General features: G+C 32.9%; 5 protein-coding genes and 1 non-coding gene across 10 annotated transcripts; 1 reads left to right on the top strand and 5 right to left on the bottom strand.

Moving 5' to 3' along the window:
* Positions 1–435: 435 nt before the first annotated feature.
* Positions 436–10,021, bottom strand: Chc (clathrin heavy chain). The gene is made up of 16 exons (XM_076780455.1): positions 9,882–10,021; positions 9,507–9,778; positions 8,351–8,558; positions 7,207–8,165; positions 6,702–7,136; positions 6,164–6,617; positions 5,750–6,069; positions 5,386–5,651; positions 5,058–5,292; positions 4,598–4,980; positions 4,231–4,528; positions 3,709–4,149; positions 3,074–3,636; positions 2,747–2,969; positions 2,589–2,664; positions 436–2,503 (listed from the first exon to the last, which is right to left on the bottom strand). Exons 2-16 carry the CDS (start codon positions 9,546–9,548, stop codon positions 2,370–2,372), a joined length of 5,037 nt encoding a protein of 1,678 aa, XP_076636570.1. The 5' UTR covers positions 9,549–9,778; positions 9,882–10,021; the 3' UTR covers positions 436–2,369.
* A 358-nt stretch (positions 10,022–10,379) lies between these two features.
* On the bottom strand, positions 10,380–11,913 carry Rplp2 (ribosomal protein LP2). The gene is made up of 4 exons (XM_076780493.1): positions 11,763–11,913; positions 10,892–11,064; positions 10,631–10,732; positions 10,380–10,548 (listed from the first exon to the last, which is right to left on the bottom strand). Exons 2-4 carry the CDS (start codon positions 11,061–11,063, stop codon positions 10,478–10,480), a joined length of 345 nt encoding a protein of 114 aa, XP_076636608.1. The 5' UTR covers position 11,064; positions 11,763–11,913; the 3' UTR covers positions 10,380–10,477.
* LOC143349631 (small nucleolar RNA Me28S-Am982) lies at positions 11,131–11,202 on the bottom strand. Its single transcript, XR_013080956.1, has one exon. It is a non-coding gene; the product is annotated as a small nucleolar RNA Me28S-Am982 (small nucleolar RNA).
* An 87-nt stretch (positions 11,914–12,000) lies between the features above and the next one.
* Cul2 (cullin 2) lies at positions 12,001–16,563 on the top strand. 5 transcript variants are annotated; one of them, XM_076780457.1, is made up of 8 exons: positions 12,001–12,169; positions 13,413–13,605; positions 13,689–14,187; positions 14,269–14,448; positions 14,528–14,746; positions 14,825–14,995; positions 15,123–16,067; positions 16,145–16,563. In XM_076780457.1, the coding sequence occupies exons 2-8, from the start codon at positions 13,487–13,489 to the stop codon at positions 16,274–16,276; spliced, it is 2,265 nt and encodes a 754-aa protein (XP_076636572.1). In that variant the 5' UTR covers positions 12,001–12,169; positions 13,413–13,486; the 3' UTR covers positions 16,277–16,563. The 5 variants fall into 5 exon arrangements, with proteins under 5 accessions (XP_076636572.1, XP_076636577.1, XP_076636575.1 ...); XM_076780462.1 differs by having other exon boundaries at positions 12,059–12,076; XM_076780460.1 differs by lacking the exon at positions 12,001–12,169 and adding an exon at positions 12,583–12,804.
* LOC143349320 (uncharacterized) lies at positions 16,074–18,485 on the bottom strand. The gene is made up of 3 exons (XM_076780484.1): positions 18,063–18,485; positions 17,496–17,698; positions 16,074–17,297 (listed from the first exon to the last, which is right to left on the bottom strand). Exons 1-3 carry the CDS (start codon positions 18,271–18,273, stop codon positions 16,947–16,949), a joined length of 765 nt encoding a protein of 254 aa, XP_076636599.1. The 5' UTR covers positions 18,274–18,485; the 3' UTR covers positions 16,074–16,946.
* A 435-nt stretch (positions 18,486–18,920) lies between these two features.
* Prbp (Prenyl-binding protein) lies at positions 18,921–20,647 on the bottom strand. Its single transcript, XM_076780492.1, has 4 exons — positions 20,142–20,647; positions 19,921–19,983; positions 19,591–19,848; positions 18,921–19,511 (listed from the first exon to the last, which is right to left on the bottom strand). The coding sequence occupies exons 1-4, from the start codon at positions 20,180–20,182 to the stop codon at positions 19,430–19,432; spliced, it is 444 nt and encodes a 147-aa protein (XP_076636607.1). The 5' UTR covers positions 20,183–20,647; the 3' UTR covers positions 18,921–19,429.
* Between the last annotated feature and the right edge of the window lie 13 nt (positions 20,648–20,660).

Below are 20,660 nucleotides of genomic sequence, written 5' to 3'. Positions count from 1 at the left end.
ACTAAAATTGATAAATAATACTCTATTATGGTATACAGAAATAATATTATGAAGAGACTTTAGAAAGTGAGTTTAATTTCAATATGTAAGAATATAAAATTAACATAAAGGAGGTATGTATCCAAATCATATTACTGTTTATTTCAATAAATTTAGCAATGGTAACTGATTTATACTGTCTTTCAACATAACAGAAATGTGGTTTTGATTTGATATATGTATGTTTGTATAGTTAACATCAATCTTAGTATGTTCCAAATTTATTAATATTTTATTATAATTCGTAATATCCAAACAATGATACAATTACATTACTATTTGTTTTCAAAACGGCATTAAATACACTTTTTAATCTACAATTTTATTCATTACATAATTTCAATGAAGATGAAGTGATTATTAGGAATGTTACAGATTCTCGTTCGCATCATCTAATTTTAACACCTTTATTTAATACATGCAGCTAAAATTACTGCACTCATTACATATCAAACGAAAGTCATTTTGTCATAATAGACAATTATTGTAACAAACATTGTTCAAATATATTTGAAAATGTTCTGTTACATTGTTATATTATAGTTCTTCAACTTCCAACTTTCGTTTTATACTTATGAATCATGAGAACAATTTATAAGTGAATACCTCAATTATTTTAAGACTTGTGACAAATGAAAATGTCACTTAAAATGTATTATGCAATAAGATTGCTCTTTTAGGAACATTGAATGTAAGATGTGTTAGGAAAAATGTAATTTTTCCGATATATCTTATACACTGATCCTGATCTGTTACTAGAGCATTTTATACAGACAATGTGTAACGAGCAGAAACGTTAATAATACGATTCTGTCAGTTTCTACATATGCATTGGAATATGACCTCTCAACATACATTAATATTTGTATTATAATTTCATTATACATTAATACAATGATATAACGAATAATACATCCAGATAGGATGATACTATACATACATTATATAAATCAAATATAATAAGTAAAAAAAAAACTTCAAATTACACTTCTAAAGACTAAACACGATAATAAACGAAAGTACAATTAATTTATATGTCTTAACACCTTCAAATATTTTTACAGACGTTACATGCTTTAATTTAACGTATACAAAGAAAGGTAAGGTAGTAATATTGTAAACCAACATAAACAAGTCTTAGTACATATATCCATACATCAATATGACGGAATTGTTAAAAAGTTCGTTCTTTTCTAATGGATTAAATATTTGCTTCGTTTAGTAAGAGTATATCAGAGAATTATCTTCATTATCGGTTTTTTTTTAGCAGAGTATATAACAACGTTGCTATTCTATATTTCATATTTTGGCTGCCAGGCCAGATACTAAATTTTTATTTATGCAAGCCACAGCAACGACACAGACACTAAAGTATACACTGATAGACAGATAAACGCATTTTATATCTCACTATATTAAGTTTCTAGATACATTATAGAGAATTTAGACTTAGCTTCGTTTTTTTTTATTGTTATACTGATGTACTGATATATGCCGCTTTTTTTCTTTATTTTGCTAAGTATTTTGAGGCTCATACAGTTAACTCTGACAACAACTTTTTAATGAATCTAAATAGATTCATATTCCTACTAAAAATGATATACTAGAATATTTTTTTACCATTTTCCATAAATGGATACAATCGTCAATTTTGGATTTCTGTTTTCTTAATGGTCATTTACACATAATTAGCCAAATTTTTTTTTCTTTTCTTTTTATCTTTTTACCAAAGAGGAAGCACTTTATAATTTCGTGACATATTTATTAAAGTGAAACTTACAAGTATTTTTTAAGACCATTAATTTTACGTTACCTTAAACTAAAATTCTGTTCAATACTTAAACAAAGGCACGTACGTACATAATACATCGATATATATGTAAAACTATGTAATGATTACTTTGCAAAGTAACATGAAATAATCGAATTTAATTTGAGAAAGTTTCAATACAATATGGATTACTAAAATTAACTATTGCATGTTTGTTTAAAGATTCATGCATGATGCATACTTGCAAATTATGTATTTTTTAATATGGTTTTATTTTAGTAAATAATATGGTACTCTTTGATTATTGTAACAGTAAATTAATCGTTTTATAAACGTTACCCATAAACTAGATATTCGCGCTTAAATATTTTGTAATTTACTCTGAATTTATTATCTTTATTATATTACAATTGTTTTGCAGCAATGCTTTTCTCTTTAACGATATTGTGTCAGCATTTAATAATAATTATGGGCTATTGAAATAATCTTGTTCTACCTACATATTATAGAAAAGTAGATTTTGTTGATCTCTGTTATTTAATGCGTTGCACATTGAATTTCACATACCATAACCCTGGTATGCTGCAGCAGTAGGCGCATAAACATTCTGTGGAGGTGCACCATATACACCTTGTGGTGTATAACCAGATGCCATCATACCTGGTCCTGCCGTTAGCATTAATTGAGGTTCCGCTACAAATATACAACGTATATAATTGTAAAATATATATATACATATATAATGCAAAATTTTATACAATATTGAATAAATACTTACGCATAATCATAGGCTTGTGTTCTTGATGATCAGTTTCTTCAAGACGTTGACTTTCAGCTTCCTCCAGTTTATCAACCTATTGAAAAATACATGAAACCGCTGCTGTGATTTGTGCAACATCATTAGTTAAAGGTATTTGAAGTTGTAAATAGTCATACCTTAGTAATATATTCTCGTGCGACTTGTATAAGGTATGGCATGGCAAAGTGTAAGATACGATGTCTCCATGCAAGTTCTAGAATAACATCTGGATGAAGCAAATCATAACAGTGAAACAGGCATGCTGCAAAACAATCTTTCGACCCTCTTTCCAAGAACCATTCTAATAATTCTTGGGCAACTTCGGTATTTCGAGATTCTGCTGCGTATTCCATAGCATCTCTATTTGAAATGCAAATATAATAATCAAGAAAAATAAATAATAATTAAAAAAAATAAAATTTACTAGTAGTTAAAAAAACTTCAAATATGTTGATATAATTTACCTAAATAGTCGATCTTTCTTACAAAGTTCCACTGATTGTTTCCATCTATTATTTCCTTTATACAAGTATGCAGCAATTCTTCTGAATTCAATCAATTCGTGCTTCTCCAATTGTTGTGCTAGTGCAATATTATCAAAATTATCAAACGCATCGATCGACGTTCTAAGACCTTGATAATCTTCTTCGTCAATAAGTAGACCGTTTAATGCTTCGTTAATTGCTTTGTTGTTTAAAGCTTGAACTGATCTTAAATATGGTTTTACAAGTTGTAAATGCCCTGTCCGTTTGAAATATGCAACCCCTCTTGTATGATCCATACGTGGAGCAAGTACGAGTAATATATCATTCAAAAGTAGAGGTTTATATTCAACATAAAACTGTATAGCTTTGTAATAAAGTTCGACATTTGCCACTTTAGTAATCACATCTTTAAAATGACCTTCTCGCCAGGCTTCAGTGGGATGTTGCATCATTGCAAGTACTGCATTATCATATTCTTCATATTTATCATACAAAAATACAAGTTCTGCCCATAAATGTGCCTGTTCTGCTGCACGAAGTACCTGTTTAATTAATAAATATAAAGTGTACTTTTTAGTTAAATATTTCTAAATAATACATCTTTAATAGTATACCTTTGGTATATTAACGCGGGACCAGAAGAGTTCAAGATGTTCTCGCATTCGTTGAGGTTTATATTTGCTATAAAGTATAGCTAATTCAGTAAACATTCCCATATGTGCTCTTTCAAGTCCTAACGCTGCTTCTAAGAGATTAATAAGTTCTTCAAAATGTCCTCGATCTTGATAATAATTAATTAAATCTTCAAGTTCATCAGCATGTACAACTATGTGTAATCCACACATTTGTGCTAATCTAAACTCTCCGCTATCGACGCAAGCGAAACAAACTTCTTTCCATGTACGAGTTGAATTGGCTTTACGAGCACTATCAACGGCACCTTGGAATTCTTTCAAGTGAACGAGCGTAATAGCTAATCGTGCAAAATTTGATACGTTGTTGTACAAAAGTTTAGCAGCATCGTACATCTTGTCATCGAAACATCTATCGCCAATCTAAACCAATTACACAATATAAATTAATGTTCATAAGTATATAACTTTTATATAACTTTTTTAAAACACGTGTGTATTAACCTTTTGTATATCAGCATGATTAGGGCCGGAAATAAATTCTTCAAGATCTGCAAGTCTGTTAGTTCTCGCGTATGCATATATTAATTCGCTTTCTATGAAAGATTCACGAGCTTTCTTGCGAGCCATTTGCAAGTAACGCACTAAGTCCTCCCAGTGAGAAGTTCGATGAGCAGTCTCTACTACATCTACATATGCTGATGGATCATCTGCTTTAATGAAACTGTCAATGGCTTCTTTAACTAACCCTTGTTGCAACTGTGCTCTAGCTAATTGAGACCATACTGGCGGTTCATTACACCTACAAGAAACGAATTGATAAAAAAAAAAATTTGTAATAAAACTATGGTTATTACAAATTATACCTTACCTTTCAGCAAATTCATAAGCTCTGTCTAAGTTGTTAACTTGCTCAATTAAAACTTGAATGGCTGATGTGTTGACATCGAATTTTTTAAAGATAGCAAAAGCTTCTTCGTACAATTCATTGTTAATAGCTATATTAGCAATATCCGGAGCATCATAGTTATCCAATCGATTTATATATTCCATTACACGCGTACGATCAGCCTTTATTGCTGTTAGAATTAAAAGATTTTGTAAATTACGATGATCGCTAAAAACACTACTATCGAGTACAATTTTCTCAAGTAGTTCAATTAGCTCGTTTGGTAAGTCAGCAGTCATAAAGGCCTTGACAGTAACTGATATATCTTCAGGATCCTGAGTTTCTGACAAAGCTGTTTGCACAACCTATCAATAAGAATGTCATATTGTTGAATACCTTTGCGAAGTAATTACTTTAATTATTGCATTTAATGTAAACTAACCTGATCTATTAATTGCCTTTTGTACGGATTGCTTTCGAGAAGAACTTCCGCCCACAAATCAGGATCTCTGCGTCGTACCAAGTATCTTGCTTCACTTTTGAAAAGACTATTTTCATTGCATACGCTTATTAACTCCCGATCACATTGACCGCGCTCATATGCAATACATGCTAAATGTGGATCACGTTTTTCACAATACTTTCCTACTACTCTACTGTCATAAAACTGATTTTCTCTACAAAAACAAAAATTAATTAATAATAAGCGAGTATCTAATGTCTTGAACCTTTTTTCTAAACTTAAAAAAAAATTATTCTTACGAACTTACTTAAGAAATCTTTCAGGGTTATTGTTGCTATCAATGTATATTTTTGCTAGTGCATTATGTGTTGCAGGCTCAACACAACTTTCATGAACACGAGACTCTAGCCATGGAAGTAAGAGTTTTAAACGATTTCTTTTTTCAACTTCTTCAACAAGTTCATCGGTCGAAAATTGCCCACGCACAACTAAAATTAGATTTTTTATTATATCCTCTGAACAATCAACATCCAATAGACCACCCACCACGACTGGCAAACGTGATGGATTTACCTACAAATGAACAATATTAATATTAGACAAAAATTATCACTTGCGTAAAAATGATTAATTTCACTCTAAATTTAAAGTATATTAATATTGAAACTTACTTTTTGAACATAAATTTCAATGTACTTTTGTAAATTATTTCGGTAAAGATAAAGTACAAGGTCATGTACAAAATCAAATCGATCACACACAATTATCAAAGGTAACTGATCAGACAATTTTGCTTCCTTGAGAAAGTTTTTGACACGTTCTGGATTATAGCAATTACTCTCTCTACAAATTCGTTCAACTTCTTTAATTTGTCCAGTTTTACAAGCTGCTTGGATATATTTAAAGTGCACCTCCTGATCTTGGCTGAAGTTAACAATAGATCCCAAGAAGTAAAATAATCCTTCATATGATTTAAAGCTTTCAAATAAATCTAAAAGTAATAATAGAATTAGCTATATAAACTGACACAATGTGTAAGATTAAAATAATATGTAATATATATATATAATTAACATAATAAATACCTATTAATGCTTTAGTGGTCAACTGTTCGTGATACTTTGTTGCAATTTGAATACAAATTTGTAAATTTTGTCTTATATTAGCAGTTAACATTGCTTTCAAACACTCTAAAGAATCTTCAACAGATAATGTTCCAAAAAATCCAACAAGCCAATCTGGTGATAGTAAATGTGTATGTACAACAGCTCTTTTAATGTCGTATAAATCAGTGTAATGTTCCAAAGCACGCTGTAACAATCCAGCTTTTTCACATAATTGCGCAATATGAGCTCTGTCGTAATGAGTAAACATTTGATTCCCTAAGATTGCATCTGCAACTTGTGGAGCAGACATCAAATTCATTTCTAAAAGACGCGTTTGTAAAGCTCCTTCGCTTGGCCAATTATTTTTTAAAGCATCCAACAAAAATGATGTACATTGCTGTACCATATTTTGCTCCATAAATATGTCCACAATCTATAAAAATAAAGAAATACGCATTCATTTTAGAAAAAAAATACTATAATTTGAAGTATTCGTAAACAATATTACAACACTTACTTGGTTGATATCAGCTAAAGGTTCATCATCCTGAACCAACATTTGGGCAAATGCTACACCCTGATCAGGATTTATTCTCATGACATTTCTTAATAAAAATATATAATCCGGAGTGTATGAAACTTTTTTTGCATATAATACAATTTTTTGGAACTGACCAGTTTCTGCAAAACATTGTATAACTTTATTGGGAACATTAGCTCTTAAGTAAACACTAAGAGCTAAAGTTGGATCAGCTTGTTTCACCAAGTCACCCAATTCTTCACTACACTCTAGCTTATCTTCTTTCAACCATTTTTCAAGAAGTTGTTTACGTCCTTGTACAAGTACTGGACGACATAATTCTAAAGATTCATATTTATTTAATTGCCCTTGATCCAGAAGTATTCCAAAATATTGCAATAGCGGAGATGTTTGTCCTTGTGTTGCCGGTACCTAATATACAAATAATTATTTTTATCTTGATACATTATACTCAGAAATTCATTTCAAACTATAAACATACTTGTTGAAATCGTTGAATAGTTGTTGGAGTTCGTAGTATTCCTTTTGGAGCATTTGCTGCAACTTTTGCTGCTTCAGCATACTGCCCATTTTGGAAAAGCATGTTAAATTTCTTCACAAATAAATCCTCAGCTCCTGACAAATTATTCCTTACAGCCATTCGCAATGCAAGTTCAGAATTTTGTAGTACTCCATTTATGTATGGAATTATATTTTCTTCATCAACAGATACAGATAATACTTGACCCTTTCGATTTACTCCTATTATACCACCAGACGCTTCGTGTGGAGCAGTAACAAAAATTGTTTCCCCAGATATGCGATTCATAAATATACATGTTGCAGATTCAATATCATACATATGTATATAACCATATTTTGTTATTAAATATATAACATCATATTTTGAGCTGACTTGCATTGCAACAGGAAAATCATTTCCAGCTTCTGGTGGGAAAAACACGTCTACTGCCTTCTTTGGAAAGGGGTGATTACCAGCAGGAGGTTGACCCACTTCGATAATGTGAAGTTTTGCACCTTGTACTGTTCTAACAGCAAAACAGAACAAATTACTTGGTTCTGCATTTCCTTCCATTTTAAATTGGGCAAAAGAAGCTGCATGTCCTTCAATTGGCTGAGAACACTTTCTTTCAACAGAATAAAGTTGCATAGCACCAACCACTCTATTATGCTGAGCAGAAATGCCAATTAACAAAAGCCAGGTTTGCTTTGGATCAGTTCTATAGTTAATTATTTGGCAGCCATTTAATGAAGAATGTCTATCAAACATTTTATTTGGAGTTGATTCTCCTTCCATGGACCAATGATATACTGCAGTCTCTGTTACTAATGCCAAAGTATTTAAAGATATCCACTTCCAAAAGACTACATCTTCTGTCATTGTATGAGCTTTCATTTTTGATTTCATCTCTATGTTAAATATCTGAAGTGTTTTCAACGCTATTATAACAAATGTAAAATATATATCATTATGTTTTTCATTAAAACACAGAATCTGTTCTTTTTATAACCAAATATTATTTAAATATCACAAAATTAAAAGTACAAATTATTATACTTTTATTAAACATTAGTAATACTAATTTTTATTCATATTAAAAAAAAAAAAAAACATTATTCATTACCTTTCAAAGCAATGACTTTACTCGCAGGATTCATAATTGCAGAATCTGCAGAAATGGGTCTTCTAATAGGATTAGCAGAATCATTCATATCAATAATAACTACCTGTGCGGTATCACCAACTTTCTCTCTGACACAAATGAATTTATCAGATTCCATAGTAAGTGTATTGAAACTAACATTGTTAGCATTAATTCCAACAGCTGTAAGCTATAACAAATAATAAAATACAAACTTATAAAGTAAATTAATATTACTTTTAAATATTTCTCTTTACAAATAATATCTCCTATACATTCTTTATTAATACTATTATTATTCATTAATCCTTTTAAACTATTTTCAAATCAAGAGACACAGAGATAATACTGTTATATTGATTATATTCATTACTTATTTAATTATAACCATTTAAAAAGTAACAAGATAAAATATAGCTTAATAATTATCTAAACATCTATAAATCAATGTAATGAAAGAATACTTTGTATTTATTCATTCTGAAAATTTTGTGAAAACCATATGTTAAGGTATTTATAATGTAAAGTGAATAGTAAAAATCGAAAATATATCATCTAGAACTAAGAACAATTAGTGTATAATTATATATAAATGCAAACATTAAAATGTGTTTTAATAAAAATTGTAACTCATCTGTAAAAAAAATAATTAACGAAATACTAAATCAAATTATATGTTTAGTCCACGCTATACTTAAGTTAAATACGAAAAGATGAACCTTTTAATTAGAAAATTCATGACATATAAAGACGGAAATAAGGGGCGTATATGCCGAGTAGACATGGCCCTCATTGATAAAAAAAAATCAATTTATTTTTCTCGCCAACTTTCCGATATAGAACGATATCGCTATGTTCGGTTAACCTCTACATATTCTATCCCGAATGTACTCTTAAATTGTTAACATTTTTGTATCTCGAAAAACGTACAATCGTATTATACCTGTCAAAGTAATGTCAATTTGAAAAGGTTTAACGGAACTTCCGTCCTATCATCAGTGTAATAAATAGTAACCAAAAAACTGAATAATAAGACATTACAAATGTAACATAAAGTAGACAATACAACATAAAAACGAATATCATTGACGACGTGTCGAAATAATTGAGGAACCGGGCATGAAAACAGGTCACTTACCTGGAGATGTTCTTGAAACCTTATGGGTAGTAACTGCGTCATTTTTCTGATGTTTTCCAAAACTTTCTGAGGTTTTCTAGCCGCTGTTATTTAGTCGAAATAATATTGCGGCTATCTACCGTTTCTATGTACAAGTGTTTTGACCTATGGTGCGCTTCTCAACCAGAAAACCTCAGCTCAACCATCAGCGCACAAAACCAACTGACGCAAAGTGAATGCCGTCACTACTTGCCGCTGACACCCATCATGGCCGCCAACGACCGCCCCTCTGTCTAAAAATAGTTCCTCAAGTACAAAAGTGTTTCGATCGATTCTATATCTTGATATTGCCAAACGTTTTTAAATGCATCAAAATAATAACACTATATGATTCACCTAATTTGACACCTAACAATATTATAATCAACGTTGAAACGATTATAGTCTTTAAATATTCATCAGCGTAAGAATACATACAACTCAATTTTGTGATAAATCTCGAACACCACCCCTTCCTTTCTTCAATCCACATCCCCCACTACCTACTGTGAATGAAGCCGCAACGACGCTCAAGTGTACACGTAGTATACATTCTCCTAATAACCTTTAGTGTATGAATATACTTTAATCTAATATATAATTACAATTATATCACATCAAATATTTTGACGCAATTTATTTCTCTATTACCCAATAAGTTACGTACACAAAGAAAATGCAACAAAAGTCATATATCGTTTGATTAATTAATAAAAATTGGACACTTCTAAATTACATTTGTACGTTTCTAAGATCCGATTAACACATCGTTAATTTCACATTCATCAGTAACTGAAAATGCAAGAAATGCTTGCTTCATTTGTAAAATACAGAAATTTAATAGTTAGGCACGACAAATTAAAAATACAATTTATTTTCAAATCATTTTGTAAAAACTGTATAATACATGTATTGTACAGGTAATTCATTCGCAGTTATTTCTGTTACGCATTTTAATCAAAAAGACCAAAGCCCATATCATCATCTTCAGACTCAGATTCTTCCTTTGCTGGCTTTTTCTCTTCTGTGAACAAAATTAAAGTTAGTAACTTTTATAGTTTTCTTTTCCTTAAGAAATAATGACAAATAGCAAAATGTAAATTTACCTTTCTTTTCTTCAGCTGGAGCAGCAGCAGCTCCAGCTGGTGCTACAGCTGTACTAGCAACAGCAGCACCACCAACTGGCATTGATGACAATTTTGTACGTCCTATAATAAAAAAATATATAAAAATATATACATACATATTTTATTTTTGCCATATATATTATTCTATGGCAAAAAAAATTAAAACTAAGTATTTTATGTTATGTGCATATGCACATGTACATAGATACAATTATTATTTATATTTATATGAAAGTATACCTAGTAAAATAAGTTCATCAATTGATTTTCCATTCAATTCTGATATGACTATTTTGAGCTTCTCAGCATCAGTTTCAATGCCAACAGATGATAAAATTTTCTCAATATCATTTTGGCTAGGTAAAGTTTTACCTCCCAAAGCAGCCAAAAGATAAGCGGCCACGTAACGCATTCTGAAAAATGTAAAGTTCAATGTTAATCTTTGTTTTAACTTATAGTGCATTTTTAATTGAACTGATTCTTTTCAGTAGAAAAAATTACCATCATGGTTATCAGTCGAAAGATGGCGAATATTTAAATCATCATATAGATTCAATTTTCAAGTAAAAGAATACATATTTTAAGTTTATTCATAAAAGAGCTTCAATTTATGTTTCATTTGTAAATTAGAATTCGTTAACGGATTTTTTTAAAGCAACTTCGCGGGCAAAAGCTAGTTGTATTATATTTAATATTCGACGAAAACAACACATGGTTGCAAAATATAAGATAATACTGATCGCGTTTCAATTAGAAACGACGGAAGTCGGAACATGCTTGTGTACATCTTTATAATATAATTATAAACGTATAAAGTACTTTTTGTCGAGATTGCTCTTATGAAAAATGTTGAAATGTTTCTCTACACATGCATTTGTTGAGTATGTCTTTATTCTTCTAAACACCTTGCATGCTTTTACTTTTAATAATGTGCTAAGAACGTGTGCTTGTTCAAATGAATTACGTGAACCATTAATCGAATCGTAAAACATCTTCAATTATGATGTATTATCGTGTAAATAAAATACGTCGTTTGGTTCGTTAAAATATGATATACTTATAATATTTAATATTATAGACTAAAAAGTTATAGAATAATGTTTATACTTACTTTTAAGTCTTACGACACGAAACGTGGGTAACGCTCAAGAACAGAATGTGCGACCGGCTTGTAGCGTTGGCAGAGGGTAAAGAACGTGGACAAGACAAAACAGGAAGAAGGTAATATATTCCTCTGAGCGATTACAGTGCCATCTGAAGTACTAAACGTGCAACCGTATTTATAATCTATATATAGATACTTATTTATAAGTTCATAATGTTAGAGTCTTTTCATACGACGATACTTGTATGTACGCAATACATTAATCTCATCGTAAACTACGAAAATCGTTGCTGAACATTTCTATTGAGTTTACATGTACGGTCAGTATCCAATCATACTTGCATCGCATACAAGTATCGTCGTGTGAAAAGGCTCTTACAAAAATTGAAAATGTAGCAGGTTTATTATTTCAAGTAAGTATACTATTACATGATTAAACAATTAATTTTACTTAAAGGTATTTTCATGAATTATCTGTTGCGAAATGAAATGTATATACTATTTTTTCACTCTGTAACATGCGTGTCAGACTTGTGCAGTTAGTTAGCTACCTTAATTTTTGTGTCGCTGATGTTTTATGAGGATGCATTAATAATACAACAGGAGCATGACGGAATCCTATATTTTTATAATGAATTAACGTATTTATATAACATTAGTAGAATTACTATGAGTATTATGGAATCTAGAAACACAAAATTCTAATGTGAAATTGAAGGTACGCATTGTTACTAAAATACGCGGTATTACTAAAATTTCCCGCAAATTAACTAACAACATGGCTACATTGGCGATACAAAGATCAAAAGAGTCGACGGGGAGTGGACCAACTGTATAAACTGTGACTGTACATCGATATTATAACTTCGACATAAATCTGTATTGTGTAAACGTAATCGTCATAAATGTCATGTATATTGCAACGAAGAATGTTTAGAACGAAATATTAAAGTTAAACGTGCCAAAAGAATTTATCTCGACAGAGATTAAAATCGATCGAGAATTGTGTCTATGAGAATATATAGATCCCTATCTCTACGAGTTTTTGGTTAGTGGTTCTGATCATGACCATCTGGATGGTACCAGTCAGCTGTAGCTGGGAACACGCGTTTATGTGTGTGATTTATAATTCGTTCGATGATTAGTTCGAGACGTTTCGTTTAAAATATTCGATCTTGATTTCAAACAATAAATCGTGATTTTCAATAAAATATGATCATTCGCAGTGCATGTTCGATGACGATTCGTTAATGATTTTTGTCGTTCGATCGAAACTTACAGTGCTGTTGTTAAAAAAAAGATATTCCAAGAAATAATTTCTCGCGTATGTATATTGCGCGTGAAAAATAATAGAAGCGTTCGAATCGAAAGAAATTTCTCGATGGTTGCGGAATGAAAATGCGCTCACTATGTATTTTACTTTTGTTATTTTTAAACCACTGATGCATAAAACGTTCGAAGAAAACCTTGTAAATTCAGCCTTTGTCTATAGTTCAAAGATTATTCTTGGAATATATTTCAGTCGCTCAGCTTTTAATATTATTCGTCTTTTTCATTTTTAATCTCTTTCTAATGAACTCTTAATAATTTTTTGTTTTTCTTTGGCACTCTAAATTAAGTACATTCAGCATAATCTATTAATATAATTTTTTGTAGGGTTACAAATTTGATACTTGTATTATAGAATTTATATACTTAATTCCTTGGTGCTCTTTTAATTGTGCAAAAGGATGTCACTGAAACCTAAACAAATTAATTTTAAACAAACATGGAATCTATTGGAAGAGACTGCAAAGTGTATAATAACATTGTCAAATGTTCCACGTGCAACATGGAATGCTAGATTTAGGTATCAGCATTTGATATTACAATTGAAGATTTATGACAGTCATTGAATTTTGTCTTAAACCTATCATTTGTATTTCATTTTAGCGATGTCTATTTTATGTGCGTGGCATACCCAGAGCCGCTTGCAGATGAATTGTACGATGAGACAAAAAAGTTTCTAGACAATCATGTCTTCCAGCTATTGACAACAGTTTGTTCCCAAAGCGAATCTGGTTTGCTACAGGCATATCATCGTGCTTGGTGCGAATATTCGCAGGGCATTAACTACTTACATCGCTTATACTTATACCTAAATCAGCAACATATTAAAAGTCATAAGCTTTCTGAAGCAGAACTTATTTATGGTACGTCTTCCGTTATGACTGCTGATTATCAAGAGCAACTGGAGATAGGAGAGCTTGGCTTAGATATTTGGAAGAAAAGAATGATCCTACCATTAAGAAAACAATTAGTCTCTCAATTGTTAGACTGCATTCATGCAGACAGAGTTGGTAAAGCTCAGCTAGCAAATACAGAAGTTATTTGGGGTGTTATACAAAGTTTTGTTCGAGTCGAAGAGTATAAATTAGTGGGACAACTGGATGTAATTATTCATGTTACATTATTTTTTGTCCAGCTTGGGTATCAATTACAAAACATTCTGATATGAACAATCTTGTTCTAGATGTATCAAACGATATTCGAAACGCCTTTCCTCGAGGCTAGCGGGGAATTTTACATGAGACAAGCATTTGCATTACGCCAACAATCGGATATAACGCATTATATGGAGAAAGTAACATCGCAACTCATCCAGGAAAAGCTTCGTGCTCTTAAGTTCCTTCACACGAGCTCTGTGCCTAAAGTATGCTCTTTCTCTTGTATATTAATTGAGAGATCAATTAATTTAAAGTAGTTGGTTGTTCGACAGTAATATTTTCCAGGTAAGGCAGTGCTGTGAAGAAAAAATGATAGCCACGTATGTGACCTGGCTTCACACAGAAGCAGAAAACATGATAGAAAACGAACGTAGAAGGGATTTGTCTCTCCTGTATCCATTATTGAGGCCATTACCTGTTGGCTTGACTCCACTTGTACAAAAAGTTACTGAACACATTACTCAACAAGGTTTGAAGGCAATTGGAAACTTACAAGGAGAAAATGTAAGGAGAGAGACAATGATGAATATATATTTAACATTTACAAAAACGATACAGTACTCCATAATAGGTATATAATAGGTACACACGCAGTTTGTGGATAGCATGCTGGATGTACATCAAAAATATTCGGAATTGATTAAAGATGTGTTCAAAGCTGACCAAGCCTTCGTGGCTGCTCTCGATAAAGCTTGTGCAGCCGTTGTAAACCATAGATCCGTTCCACGGCAACCGGCAAGAGCACCAGAACTAGTGAGTAACTTTATCGTTGCTGGTAGGGGTGTGTGTCCGGAATCATGGTTATTCGCTCACTCCTACCTGCAAATAACTTATACAATAATTAACGAAAGTTTTGTTACATACAACGTTTCCAATTTAGCTAGCAAAATATTGCGATTCTTTACTGAGAAAGTCAGCTAAGGCCGCGTCAGAGGTGGAAGTTGAAGAGAAACTGGGTCGTTGCATCACCGTCTTCAAATACGTCGACGACAAGGATGTGTTTCAAAAATTTTACGCGCGTATGCTAGCAAAACGATTAATACATCAGCAATCGCAATCGATGGACGCCGAAGAATCTATGATCGATCATTTAAAACAAGCGTGTGGCTACGAATTCACGAATAAACTTCACAGGATGTTTACCGACATGTCAGTTTCAGGGGATTTGAATGCCAAATTTGCTGCTAGTTTACGTGAAGGGGACGGAGAGAATCAATTAGGCATAGGTTTTGTAGTGTATGTATTGCAAGCGGGTGCGTGGCCGTTAGCCTTACCGCCGTCTTCAGGACCATTTCATATCCCTCAACAATTAGAAAAGTCTATACAAGCATTCGAAACGTTTTATCACGCACAATTCAGCGGAAGGAAACTCACTTGGCTTCATCACCTTTGTCAAGGCGAATTAAAGTTTAATTATTTAAGGAAACCATATTTGGTCATTGTGCAAACGTATCAAATGGCATTGTTGCTTCTTTTTGAGCATTGCAATTCGATACAATGTCGAGAGGCTGCCGCGTCGTTACATTTGTCGCACGATCAACTGGTTAAACACGCGGCCAGTTTGGTTGATTGTAAAATTTTGAAGAAGTCGACGGTGGGAGATTTAGAGGAGGACACAGTTTTGACGCTCAATTTTAATTATTCTAATAAGAGGACGAAATTCCGCATAACCGGCTCGTTGCAACGAGATGTACCACACGAAACCCATGACACAGAGGCCACGCATCGTAGTGTCGACGAAGACAGAAAATTGTACCTGCAAGCCGCTATCGTCCGTACTATGAAGAGTCGTAGGGTTTTAAGACACAATCAACTTGTACAAGAGGTGGGATTTCATTTTAAATTGGTGTTCTTGGTCGATCTAATCGATATAATTGATATAATTGATGTTTATCGTTCCAGGTACTAAGTCAATCTAAGGTTACATTTGCTCCCTCGATTAGCATGATCAAAAAATGTATCGAAGCCCTCATAGATAAACAGTATATCGAACGTACGCCGAATAACGCAGATGAGTATTCGTACGTCGCATAATTTTATTGTACCATCCATTACCATCATTAATTTATTTAATTCGGGATGCTCCTTGATTGTTCACAATACAAGAACATTTAATAAGGTTTCGATAAAACGGCTGCTGTAGGTTATTCTCTGCTCGAGCCTCAAGATAATTGTCTAAATTGAATGTCTCTTTCGCGTTTGAAAGATCAGACGAAGCATCCCGAATTGCTTACTTGCTCCTGAATGAACCAATTAATAACTTAGTTAATTCAATGATTTGTAATATATGCACACCGAATAAAGCTAATGTTACTATTTTATGTATGGGACAAATTTCTTTTTATCAATCTTTCAAGGGTAAAAATTTAATTTCATTTTGTAACATACAACTAACATTGCTTATTTGGGAATTCGTCGACCCCCGAAGAAGAATAAATCTATATGTATATTCTTACAAAATCTACATAACAATATTCAAAGTGTTTTTAGTTTTAAATGTTGTTCCCTGTTATTAATGATAAACTTCTGGTGGTCCCGTATTTTTAAATTACTTACAATATATGAATAAAAACTGATAATATTGCACAATATACGACGAAACTCAAGTGACATTGTAAGCAGTCATTTGCAGTAGAGATGTTCTCTTCTAAAAGTAATATTGTTGGCACCCTACACTATGGTAAATAGCCTCGAAGTGGTATCATTAGGAACGTGGAGTTTTTAGTTGCAATAGTTCTGGATCCAACAGGGGATTGTCATCTGATTCCAATTCTAACGGTTTGTTCATACTATTGACTACAAGAGGCGATGCAGTGGCTGCATTACTGTATGGCGAAAATCCAGCCCATTCCATGCCAAGATATATAGGTGGTGGACTACCCAATGGCGGTTCCAGCAGCAAATGATCCGATTGCTGTTGCTGCTGCTGCTGCTGCTGTTGTTGTTGTTGGATTTCCTGACAGTCCGAAGGCGGCAAATGCGAAGTTAAGTGAGGCGTTACTTTACACTGTTTTTCTTGTTTTCGCCATTTTGCTCTTCTGTTTTGAAACCATACCTGCAAACAAAAAGTAGAGTAAGTAAAAAAGTAAACTGTAGAGTACAAAAGTAGAGTAAGGTTTTACTTCCTTCACTGTTCACACTCGATGCACATATTGGATAAAATACAGATGAAAGCAATGTTTGTTTATACTTTTCACTTTAGATGATAATCCACCGTGACGTATAATTTCCTGACACCCTGTACAACTATTACCTGCACTCTGGCCTCCGTCAATTGGATACGCAGCGCAAGTTCCTCTCGAAAGAAGACATCGGGATAATGTGTTTTCTGAAAGGCTCTCTCCAACTCCTCCAACTGAAAATTGGTGAATGTAGTGCGATATCTCCGCTGCTTTCTTTTGCCAACTCCGGACGACTGTCTATCCTCGCTTCCAGGACTTTGTGAAAAGTCATAGGCTAAAAAGACGCACAGGTATGATCAACGTAGCGATTTATACTTCCAAGTTCCTCCGTGTGAAATTAATCGCACGATAATACTGTAAAATTGAACGTCGGTGTATTACATAGTAAAATGCTCCCAACAAGTTCAGGAATTGATTGGAAAATCATACATAGCTTCACTTAATCGCGTTGAATTCACACGAAGTAAAATAGTTCATAACTGTTAAACTGATTACCACTAACTCTATTTAAAACAGGGGCTGCCGATTCGCTTAATGCATTTAGCAATAATTTAATTGAGGACTGCCTCAACTTACAGGCCGACAGGTAGAGAGTGGCAGTTAATTAAATCAGGTCTGGGGTGGCAGGGTGCACTTACAGAATTTTGTTGGAAAGCAAACCGAAGACGATTGTGCTCCTATCAGACTAGCCAGAGCAGTCGACTGTAGATCTCCGGAGTTAATTTCGTCTGGTGCACCAGAGGAAGCGACGATCGCACCGGTTGATACCAACGGATCACGCGGAGCACCTACCAAAAATAGCTGCCTGCCACTTTCGTTCGCACCATCGTCTTCTTCTTTCAAATCCATCGCGACACTCTTGATCTTCAGTGATTGTGATTTAATTAATTAAAACACCAAATAGACTAAATGAACGGTACACCGACGAAGGATAATGGTAATTGAATCACTACCAGATTGAGAAGTTCGTGTGGTTACTACAGCAGCTCCACAACTCCGCTATTTCTTTTCTCTTTTCTTCCTTTTTTTTCCTTACACCTGTGCAATGTAGACAGGGTAGGGGATAGAATATATTCAACATGAACACCCTCAAGAGGGGTAGAGAAGCCTCAAAAATGTATTACTTGTACACCACGAATCAATAGCACGGGTGTACAGTGGGAAAATAGGCAAATCCAAGTCTTTTTCTATACTCGCTATATTTCGTTAAATTAATCGTGTATAGTTTTTAAATGTTCAATAATTATTTTTTTTAAATGGTAATAGCTGGGGGTGTGCAGGTCCTGAAATTTCAGTCGGGTCGAGTCGGGGACGGGAAAGTTTGTAACATTTCTTATATTGCGGGCATAGATTGTAAAAATTAAACTAAAGGAAACAGATCATAATATGTTGAACGATTTTTCAAACGAATAACTGTTTTGAAGTTTTGTTTAACTCTAGTTACAAGTGGCGGATAGAAATGTCTTACACTGTCGTCACTTGCATTTTTTATGTTGGGGGAATCGACTAATTCAAGGGGAAGTCGTGCGAGTCGCGACGAAGAAGTTCGTCAAGTCTGTTCTGAAGTAATTGTTTCTAAACATCTATAAATCTGAAAGAATAAATGTAAAATCCGATTGAAGATTTAGTTATATTCGGAATGTCTAATTCAAAACATATAGTTTTCATATATATATCTTTATTAGATTAGCATAGCGTATTACAATATGTACAAAATTTACGATGTCTGTTCATAGTTAATAAATAAAAATGCATTGTGCCTTAAAGGTGTCTCACAGTTTGAGTGTTACCACAATAAGTCTTCATTGACTTTATTTTAAACAGAAATGGTGCTCTCACTGTCAGGTTTTTGTGGAAAGACATTTAGCACATGCGTATCACAGTAGGTGCATAAAGTAAAATGCTTGATACAAACTTTACTTAAAATTATTGTTTCTAGTATTCCATCCTGAGTGCACATTGAAACACATTTGTTGGACCCATTATCAGGATAAAATGAAAACGTTTAGATATAGAACAGACGGACTTTGCTTGTAGAAACCAATAGATCATCATCAAAAAACTTTGTCTCTATTACAACATTGCCACTAGACATAAAGAAGAGTTAATTAAAATTCTTACTACTTAAATGTAAACTTTAATGATTATGATATGTGCAAACTTTACTTTAACACATCAGCAGGCATCATTTGACTTTCTGGTGCTGCTTGAAAAGCACTTTGCCATGTGTTTGTACTGTTAGGTATTACAAAACCAAATTCGAAAAACCATTCCTCCAGACAGCGTCCTTTAAATAACACTTTCTGTTCTAACCTAAATCTTTCCATTGGTTCAGCAGAACTGAAATTAATTTCCCGCGACACTGCTCGACATTTTAGAATTTTTTTAGGCACTCTTGCTTCATGTTCTACTTCAGGCACGGACCTTTAAACAATTCGTTTCATTATCTAGAAAGCATCTTATATTGTAACGACATTTACAATTTGTCATACTAACAAATCATCGTTTGCCTGCCATAATATTTTACCATTGTCAGCATCTCGTAAATTCATCCAGTTTCTGTAATAAATGACGGTCAAGGAAACTAATTCTATAAATGTTGTAAGACCGAAATACGTGAGACAAGTTCCACAGTTTATTCCAACCTATAAACTGTCAAGCTAGATTGTGGTTTATTTGAAAGAGATATACACGTTAATATATTAAAAAAAGGATACACTTGAAAACCTTTTAAAATATCTTCGCTTCGAGAAGGCATGATTTATTTTAAACGATGTTAAATTGTTTGTATCACTTCCGAATACAAACATATAATCAGTCTGAAACTCTGAACTAGACTCTATTATATTTGGAACGCCATTTAGCATTGAGCTTGGGCGTTTTGCCGTAGATGGCGACACAGACTTTCATGCAATAGTAGATTCCTTCTTCATTATAAAAATAAAGTATGGAAATAGACTAATGCATATAATTTCAAGTGTATATTACGCTTATTGCGATGGGAAACTATGTGCATGCACAAAGGAAAGTAGAAAGAACGAATACGTATTACATTTGTCCAAAAGTAGACGTTGGTGGTGTTTTCTAGACGCAATAGAAACTATTTCAGTTTGGCTTCCTCGACTGCAAGAGTTCACGTATGTCGTGTGGTTTGTCATAGTGTGCGAGAATAGAATGAATTTCCGGTGCATCGAGGACATCATGGGGAAACATTCAAAAATATTTTATTATTAAAA

This window comes from Colletes latitarsis, chromosome 13, assembly GCF_051014445.1.
Source record: "Colletes latitarsis isolate SP2378_abdomen chromosome 13, iyColLati1, whole genome shotgun sequence".
NCBI lineage: Eukaryota > Metazoa > Arthropoda > Insecta > Hymenoptera > Colletidae > Colletes > Colletes latitarsis.
Note: the sequence above shows the minus strand (reverse complement) of the source record. Positions and strands in the feature narration are given on the sequence as shown.

What these genes read in the sequence shown, in the direction of transcription:
- Rplp2 (XM_076780493.1), bottom strand. Translation starts at nt 11,063, where the DNA reads ATGCGTTACGTGGCCGCTTATCTTTTGGCTGCTTTGGGAGGTAAAACT. An exon ending in TGATGAACTTATTTTACTAG is followed by an intron (nt 10,733 to 10,891) that starts GTATACTTTCAT and finishes TTTTTATTATAG; the next exon opens with GACGTACAAAATTGTCATCA. An exon ending in TCCAGCTGAAGAAAAGAAAG is followed by an intron (nt 10,549 to 10,630) that starts GTAAATTTACAT and finishes TTTTGTTCACAG; the next exon opens with AAGAGAAAAAGCCAGCAAAG.
- Chc (XM_076780455.1), bottom strand. Translation starts at nt 9,548, where the DNA reads ATGACGCAGTTACTACCCATAAGGTTTCAAGAACATCTCCAG. An exon ending in CTTTAGCTGATATCAACCAA is followed by an intron (nt 6,618 to 6,701) that starts GTAAGTGTTGTA and finishes TTATTTTTATAG; the next exon opens with ATTGTGGACATATTTATGGA. An exon ending in ACACAAGCCTATGATTATGC is followed by an intron (nt 2,504 to 2,588) that starts GTAAGTATTTAT and finishes GTATATTTGTAG; the next exon opens with CGGAACCTCAATTAATGCTA.
- Cul2 (XM_076780457.1), top strand. Translation starts at nt 13,487, where the DNA reads ATGTCACTGAAACCTAAACAAATTAATTTTAAACAAACATGGAATCTA. An exon ending in GAAACTTACAAGGAGAAAAT is followed by an intron (nt 14,747 to 14,824) that starts GTAAGGAGAGAG and finishes GGTATATAATAG; the next exon opens with GTACACACGCAGTTTGTGGA. An exon ending in ACAATCAACTTGTACAAGAG is followed by an intron (nt 16,068 to 16,144) that starts GTGGGATTTCAT and finishes TTATCGTTCCAG; the next exon opens with GTACTAAGTCAATCTAAGGT.
- Prbp (XM_076780492.1), bottom strand. Translation starts at nt 20,182, where the DNA reads ATGCCTTCTCGAAGCGAAGATATTTTAAAAGGTTTTCAAGT. An exon ending in ATTTTAAAAGGTTTTCAAGT is followed by an intron (nt 19,984 to 20,141) that starts GTATCCTTTTTT and finishes CATTTATTACAG; the next exon opens with AAACTGGATGAATTTACGAG. An exon ending in ATGCCTGCTGATGTGTTAAA is followed by an intron (nt 19,512 to 19,590) that starts GTAAAGTTTGCA and finishes CTTTATGTCTAG; the next exon opens with TGGCAATGTTGTAATAGAGA.
- LOC143349320 (XM_076780484.1), bottom strand. Translation starts at nt 18,273, where the DNA reads ATGGATTTGAAAGAAGAAGACGATGGTGCGAACGAAAGTGGCAGGCAG. An exon ending in TTGCTTTCCAACAAAATTCT is followed by an intron (nt 17,699 to 18,062) that starts GTAAGTGCACCC and finishes GCGTCTTTTTAG; the next exon opens with CCTATGACTTTTCACAAAGT. An exon ending in TGACGGAGGCCAGAGTGCAG is followed by an intron (nt 17,298 to 17,495) that starts GTAATAGTTGTA and finishes TTTTGTTTGCAG; the next exon opens with GTATGGTTTCAAAACAGAAG.